This window comes from Terrapene carolina, unplaced genomic scaffold (assembly GCF_002925995.2).
Source record: "Terrapene carolina triunguis isolate 2854851 unplaced genomic scaffold, T_m_triunguis-2.0 Scaffold174, whole genome shotgun sequence".
Lineage (NCBI taxonomy): Eukaryota > Metazoa > Chordata > Testudines > Emydidae > Terrapene > Terrapene triunguis.
The window spans coordinates 1,821,934-1,830,342 of record NW_020664525.1 but is presented as its reverse complement, the minus strand read 5'-3'; the positions used below and the strand labels follow the sequence as shown (position 1 = coordinate 1,830,342).

The 8,409-nt window shown below is 44.0% G+C and overlaps 1 protein-coding gene across 1 annotated transcript in view; it reads left to right on the top strand.

The window, feature by feature from the left end:
- The window catches only part of LOC113406980 (dynein regulatory complex protein 11-like), a 138,274-nt gene that overhangs the window by 86,449 nt on the left and 43,416 nt on the right, over positions 1-8,409 (top strand). The window contains exons 10-11 of the mRNA XM_029912062.1: positions 7,425-7,531; positions 7,757-7,855. Coding sequence (XP_029767922.1) covers positions 7,425-7,531; positions 7,757-7,855 — 206 coding nt within the window. The remainder of the gene's footprint in view (positions 1-7,424; positions 7,532-7,756; positions 7,856-8,409) is intronic.

The window sequence follows — 8,409 nt, the reverse complement described above, 5'->3', positions numbered from 1 at the left end:
GGAGCGCCCCCCGCAGAATGCCGCGCCGCGCTCCTCCCGCCACCCCTTACCAGGTGCCGCCCCAAGCACGTGCTTGGGTGCCTGGTGCCTGGAGCCGGCCCTGAATATCAGGGCCATACTCTGTGACTAGACGCTTTGATTTCAAGGGGACGGTTATTAAAGTGAAGTGCTACTCAGTGCGAGGAAAGGTGGCAGAATCTGGCCCAAAGTATTGGTAGTGCATCTGTAAGTGCTTTAATTTTTTGTTATTTTTATTTCAGAAAAGTCACCTGTGCTTATATATAGTATTGACTGGCCACTAAATGGAAAGCTCTATCTAGCAGTTGAGGTTACAACTACATTCCTTAAATTTCTTACCCTCTTTGCCCTCTCATTCATTGACAAGGCTGTTGATACACACCACTAGAGTTGGTCAGCATTTTCTGAATGAAAAGATTGGCTGTAGAAAGAGCTTTTCAAAATGGAGATTTTTTTTTAAAAAAGCAGTTGATTTAAATATTTGTGCTTCCTGCAAAGATTTTTTGCAACTTTTTTAAAGTCAAAACAATTAGTCAAACTGACATTGAAATGTTTTGTTTACAGAAAACTCTGCTTTTGGTAAATGAAAACTTTCAACAACATTTTTGATAAAAAAAGAGAGTTTGAAATTTTCCAGTATTTTTCAAAATTTTTCAACCAGCTCTGTTCTATCCCCTGCTCCACACTTGTCCCCTTTCCCCCTCTTCCCTATCCAAAGCTCTGCAATCCACACCCTAACTACTCAAAGGAGCTACCAAGAGTATGTCTACACAGCAAAGAAAAAAACGTAGCTGGCCAGCCAACTCAGGCTTGTGGGACTTGGGCTGCAGGGCTGTTTCATTGCTGCATAGACTTCTGGGCTTGGGTTAAAGTCCAAGCTTTGGGACACTCCCACCCCGCAGGTTCCTAGACCCTGGGCGCCAGCCCAAGACAAGAAGTCTACACAGCAATGAAACAGCCCTGCAGCCCAAGCCCAGCGAGTCCAAGTCAGCTAGCATAGGCCAGGTGCAGGTTTTTCTTTGCTTTGCAGACATACCCCAAGACTCCCCCAACCAGGAGGATCAAGAGTCTCTTGAAGTAAGAGGCTGAATAGAAAGCATGGTTCATGAGCCGTAGTGTAAGGCCTCAAAGGTGCAAATAAGCTACAAGTATCTGACCTTGGAACGCTTGAGACCAAACTCTGAAGTAAAGGTTTTGAGTTTCGCTGTCACTACGTCCGTGCCTACGTTCATTATGAGAAAGTTATTTTTTTAAATTGTTTCTTCTTAACACTCTACAGTGTTACTGACTTGCTAAATTCCTCGCCTGAAATCCTTTGTTGTTATGCAATCACTCACATTGAGTTGCCTCGGGTCAGCCGTGGGAAAAAGAAGTTATCAATTTGAAAATGAGTTGTAATCAGCAGAGTACTGCCCGGCCTCTACCTTGTTAACTCGTGGAATTTCTCTTGTAAATTATAAATCATGGAGAGTTGCTTCATGGTAAGAATCAAAGGAGGGCTCAAAGCCCTTGAATGCACACATACAGCTCCCACTGAAATCAACAGGAGATGCACAGATGTGAGAACCAAGAAATTGCTCCTTAACCTGCGAGGAGTGTTTTGTGTGTGCTGCTAAGCATGTTTGGGGCCACTTTGGGTCTTGTCCTTGCATAGGCACAAAATGGAGGCAGAGGGCACAAGAAGTGTCTCCCCATCCTGCTAACAACAATGGGAATCCTTGCACTCAGGGCTAGCAGCGTTGCCGACACCAGCCTCTGCATGAGGGGCAGGGAGAAGATGGGATGGGTTAGGCTTGTGGGGGAGCATGCACGGTACTCCCTTAATGACCCCTGAGAGCCAGAAGGTGTCCTGGAACTCCTTCTGGGGCAACGCAGCTCCATGCTGCCCCAAATACTACCTGTTAATCCCTCCGAAATTGTGTATATTGATTGTCTACAGCTGTACTGAAAAAATTGCTCAGCTACAAATGTAAAAAGTAAGAAATACAAAACGGCGTGCTCTATTCACATACCTTTGTAAGTGGTGTGTGCATCACTAGAGGGGCGAGGGAGGAGTTAAATCATTTAAAATATTTAGGTTAATATGCATGGGCGGGTTAAGAGTACTGACTCCATGATATGGGTGGGATGTGGGGGTGAAAGACTTCCCAAATCTCACAGCTAGCCCTTTCAAAGAAATGTCCATTTATTATTACTTCTGCTTGAGAGCTGATAGGGGCAAGTTAATTATCAAAAGTGTAACTGAAAACAGATGTGTACATGTTGCCATAAATTGTATGTGTAGCCAAGGTATGTTCCTTCTTAAATCCTCCCTAACAGGATACACTTGTAGGGGCTCCAAATATGCAGGTTTAGACTCTTGATAAATTATATGACACATTGTGACGACCCTATGCACTGAAAATGCCTCCAGGAGCACTTAACAATGAGCTTGTGTAGGCAAGAGACACTGCTAGAATCCATTTGGGGTAAATTGAAACTACAGCCTGGGATTCAGATTTAACCAATATGTAGCACACCCAGAAATCCTTAGGGAGGGAACAGTAACTCAATGAGATTCAAAGGATAGCTATGGGAATGTCCAAGATTAACGTATTCACAGTAAAGTATCCAGAGCTGTTAAGCTTTGCCACACTTCTTTTATCTTTGCCACTTGTGGATTGAGACTATCTGAACTAATATTCTGGTTCTGATCATGCACATTTCACTGCTTTTCAATAAATTATTAATTTCTACAAACTACACATCCCCCACCTCATTCACAACTAACCTTCACAAACACCTGTCAGGGATGGTCTAGATCATGGGCGGGCAAACTTTTTGGCCTAAGGGCCTCATCGGGTTTCCAAAATTGTATGGAGGGCCGGTTAGTGGAGGCTGTGCCTCCCCAAACAGCCAGGCATGGCCTGCCCCCGCCCCCTCTCTGACCCTTCCTGCTTCTCGCCCCCAACAGCCCCCGCTCCGGGACTCATGCCCCATCCAACCCCCCTGTTCCCTGACTGCCCCCCACCACCCCATCCAACCCCCCCCTCCTTCCTGACTGCCCCCTGGGACCCCTGCCCCCATTCAACCCCCCTGTGCCCCACCCTCTGACCGCCCCGACCCCTATCCACACCTCCGCCCCCTGACCACCACCCCAAACTCCCCTGCCCTCTATCCAACCTCCCCCTCCTGCTCCCCTCCCTTACCCCGCTGCCTGGAGCACCGGTGGCTGGCGGCGCTACAGCCGCACCGCCAAGAGCGCCAGGACAGGCAGCCGTGCCGTCCGGCTGGAGCCAGCCACGCCACTGCACAGCACAGAGCACTGTGTCAGGCTGGGCTCTGCAGCTGCGCTGCCCCAGGAGCTCACAGCCCCGCAGCCCAAAGCATTGCGCCAGCGGCACAGCGAGCTGAGGCTGCAGGGGAGGAGGAACTGCAGGGGAGGGGCCGGGGCTAGCCTCCTGGGGCAGGAGCTCAGGGGTTGGGTAGGAGGGTCCCGCGGGCCGGATGTGGCCCACGGGCCGTAGTTTGCCCATCTCTGGTCTAGATAATACTTAATCCTGCCATGAATGCAGGGGCCTGGATTAGATGACCTCTTGAGGTCCCTTCCAGTCCTACAATTCTATTCTATGATTCAGTATAGTTTATTATATAGCTATATCCTTCTACAGGTATGCATAATGTACTCTACCTTCACTTAGTATGCTCTGCAATTCTCATTTAAATTACCACTAGCCAAAAATGTACTGCTCACATGTGAGGCACAATTTTTCAAAATCTCAAGAATCAAATCAGATAGATGGTAGAGTGACTCTAAAAAGGTCACAAATTTTTAATATTGGATTTTTTTCCACTCTCCCCTTGCTTGAAAGTGCTTAACTATTGTCTATAGAAATTTTGAGGAAAACCTCACCTTTACCAGTGAATAAGCCTAGAAATTTTCAGTCTAATAAGTAGAATTATTCGGAGTGACCAAAAGCTGATGCTTACAATGGAAATGTTTAGGGAACCTTAACTGTAAGCGATGGCATCCACTTAAAACACATTTTACACACACACACACACACACACACACACACACACCATGTATATATGTAATCTCCTCCCCTTATGCTGTAGTAAGAGGAAAGCAATGTAATGTACTACTACTGTGAATGTACTACTTGCACAACTTCAAGTTGTGGCACAAGCAATAATTTGTTCTTGTGATATTCTACCTACTAAAGGTACTTATATGGCCCCTATCACTGAGCACCTCATATTTTTAATGTATTTATCCTCACAAGACCCTTGTAGGGCAGGGCTATTACCTTCATTTTACAGAGAACAGTCAGGCTAAATGACTTGCCCAGGGTCACACAGGATGTTTGTGGCAGAGCATGATTGAATCTGGGTCTCCTGTAGCCCAGCCCAGTCCTATAATCACTGGACCATGCTTCCTATGTGTTTGACAGTGCTGTACGCTGTGGTGACATGACTTCATGTTTATCTTACGTTGAAAGATCTCAAACCCTGTCATCAAGCGGTTTCCGTATGAGTGTGACGATTACGCATCCCCCTGTATTGATCACCGGCTGCTCTCTACAATTAAAATATTAACACTAAATAATGTTTTCCACATTAAAAAGGCTAAGTTTTCGGAGTCTGAGCAAGTGCACTGTAAGTGTTGATGCTGACAACCGTGTTAGCCCAAAGGGCAGCCTGCTAGCAGCCAGGTAGAGAGAGAGAAAAAGGATGAATCTAGAGAAAGCTATATGCATTTCAAAAAGAGGTGATTCAACGGCATTTCACAAAAACATGCACACACTCCCCTAGTTAAATGACCCTATATGTAATTGAACACCACGCACTTTTCAGTGAAAACACCATGTCCTTAACCTTCTGACCTTGCTTTAAAAAGAACTTGGAAACATTTTTTTGATCTAGAAAAAAATAACATCGCATCTAACATCTACAAGCCATTGATCTATCTTCTAAAATTAGAGACCTCTAACCTAGTGACTAATTTAGTCCTCAGTGAGCCAATCGCCAAGTAATATCGATAAAGCCTATTGGCTAAGGTGCAGGAAGGAGGTGGTCACTGATTTGTCTGGAGAGCCTATTACCCACTAATCCATGCACAGAATGACAAACAATTATGAAAAATAAAATAAAAAGTGTGGCTCAGTTTATGAAAAATAAATACCTAAAGCTTAACACTCCTGTGAAAACATAGCACTTGCAACCTGTTGACCCAGCCAGGAAAGTGTTTAAAAATTCACATCTCTTCTATGTAATATCCCCTTTCCCCAAGGCTGAAATTCCAAACTAGGGTAACCCTGGGGGACGTGCCTTCTAACTAGGGCAAGTCAACCTTTCCTGTTGAAATATTATGTGGCATCTGTCATGTTATTTGACAGGCCTGGAGTCATTTAAAGAAATTGACGTCTATACCTTTCTGTTCCTTTCCTCGTTACCAAAAATCCACTGTCCTCCTTAATTGTTACCATTTTTAGTTATAAAATTAGGAAATAGTTTTTGAAGGTGAAGAGTCCTATGTGTAAAACCACACAGACTTTGCACATAATTGGAATCCAGGAGAATTATCAGAAGCAGTAGATAGCAGCATGTATTATATTAACTAGACTAAACCTTGCATGATCTCCTGTGGGTGCTATGAATATCTTTCTCAGTTTATAGTGTCTTAGACACTGCAGAGGGTAGTGAAAAGAGTAGTCCATGAAAAACAGCTTCATAAAGGAGTCTATGTTTTAAGGTAGAAAACTGTAATTTTAAATCATCTGGAAATTGAATCAGTGCATACTGCTGGTGATCAGCTGTCATTATAAAGATACTATCAGGGTTTGGAATGTAGGGAAACTCAAGGAATGAAGTTGTTATTTTAAAATTAATTCAGTCTATTGGAAGAGGAGATAAGGAGTTTCCCTTGTTAAATGTGTGTCCTTTGTTGATACCACAGTATTCAAACAAATACAGGGCTTTCCAAATTTCAGTTTACTTTTCTGGAAAACAAAAAGGTAGTTTTCATTAAAAATAAAAATATTCACAAAGTAAAATCATTGGGTACTTTATCATAAACAGAAATTTTGCCATAGACTTGCACTTCTCACATTCCCTCCCTCAAATGTAGTCTGCTTATTGCTTGTGTTTGGCCCATGCAACATTAAAGAGTAGTGATGTAATATCCACTGGACTATGTGACTCTTTTTTGGAATCCCTCCACTGCCTCCCCCTTGCCTACTATATAAAGTTTAAACTTCTTGCCCTCACCTTCAAAGTTCTGCCCAGCTCTGCTGCACCTGTATGTGCTGGATCCTATTTTTATCTCGTTCCCCTTTGCCCCACCAATGATGCCAGCCTCACTGCCCCCTCCATTTCACACTCCCATCTTCATGCTTTCTTCTGTGCCGTCCCTTATGTGTGGAATGGCTTCCCAAGCCAGTAGTCCAGGCCCACACTTCATCTTCATTCAAATTACTCCCAAATCTCACTTCTTCTGTGGGCAGGTCTACACTGCAGAGGGGATCGACACTCTGAGATTGATCCACCAGCAGTCAATTTAGCGGGTCTAGTAAAGCCCCACCAAATCAACAGCAGATCACTCTCCAGTTGACCCCTATACTCTACCCCCATTAGAAGAGTAAGGTAAGTCGACGGGAGCTTTCCTCCCATCGACCCCCCACGGTGTAGACCCCACAGTAACTCAACCTAAGGTACGTCGACTCCAGCTACGTTATTCACGTAGCTAGAGTTGCGTAGCATAGGTCGACTTACCGCGATAGTGTAGACATAGCCTGTGAGGCACAAATGTTATCCCACATCAGTCAAATGCCCTCTCATTCTATTGTATGTAATGCAATGTTGTATTATATAACTGGGCAAGGGAGAATGAGGATGATGAGGAGTTAATGTTTAAAATTAACCCATGCCTCTGGTCCCACAGCTTGCTTTATCTTTTCTGTGTCAGTCTTTTAGTCTGTATTCTCCTTGGGTAGGAGCTATTTTTGTGACTTCCCCATGACTAGTTTAAAACTTGATACAGGAAGCAAGAGGGAGTCAATGGAGGGATTCCAAAGTACGGTGACATGGTTGAATTCATTTTATATCATTACTCCTTAAGGTTGCAAGTGAAAAACACAAGCAGTGATGCTCTACGGATTAGGACTTGCAACCTGAAAGTGACAACCTCAATATCCATTACTATCCCCCTGAAATCCAATACCAAACTACAATACAAGGCAAAGAAGGTTAACCTTGAGTTTCACATAGCCCAGCACAATAGTGCTCTGATCTTGCTTGGGGTCTCTAGGGTCTGCCTCTTACATACAATTAATAATAATTTCAACTATCCTGTTTTTTTCAACAACATCTAGAAAACCAATGTCTCCTATAACTTTTTGCCCCCTTTCTTTGCTTTTGGATAACAGACGTTTGGCAGAACAGAGATGAGCGATGGAATTTCCCCCAGGAGTATGACCCAGAATTGATCAAAGAGGAGAAGCGGAAAGAAGTGGAGGAGGAGATCAGAGTGCAGGTGTGCTTACAATAATAACAGCACATTTATAAGAATGGTTCTTGCTGACATGGGTTTTTCTATGGTGGTAAGAGCTGGCCCTGACATCTAGACCTTGCCTCCATTCGGAGCTGCCCTATCCATGCTTTTCCTTAAATGAATATTTGTCTGCAGCGTGATTTGGGGTGTATGGCTACAGCATGGAAAAACTAAGAAAAAAATTCAACCCTGTGCCTGTCTGAATAGGTTGATGAGCTGATGCGACAGGAACTGAAGAATCTGAAACTGGCAGTGGACAGAGAGAAGGAGAAAAAATGGAAAAAGGGGAAAAAAGGTGGAAAGAAGGTGAGTGCAGCAAGGGATGGAAAGCCAGCATGCATCACAATTCTCTACCCCTAAATACCAAGGAAGAAATCCTACCCCCATTAAAGTCAATAGCGAAACTCCCTCTGTGAGTTTTTGGTGAATCTTAGGTCACAAGAGGTCAAAACCACCTCACGTGTAAGCGGATTTCTTAGGCGGTTTTGTTTTGTTTTGTGTTCTTTGTAGTTTTTTTAGATTTCAGTGTTGACCAACGCTTAGACTTCTTATTTTAATTTATGTTTTAGGGCCAGGCAAACCATTCTGAGGGAACAACCCCACAATATTGATCTGATTTTCAAGAGTACTCTGAAACCACAGCTCCAGCTGAAGCTAACGGAAGTGGAGGGTGCTCTGCACTTTTGAAAATCGGACCATATATTCTGAGCCTGCTTGATCCAGATTAATATGATGGTCTTGTAATTAAGGCATGGGACTGGGAGCTAGTAGATTTTCCATGGACTGAGTATCCTCCATTCAAAAAGCAGGTCTCTTGAAGTTGTCTCCAAAGGGACACCCAAAACCCAAGACAACCAAAA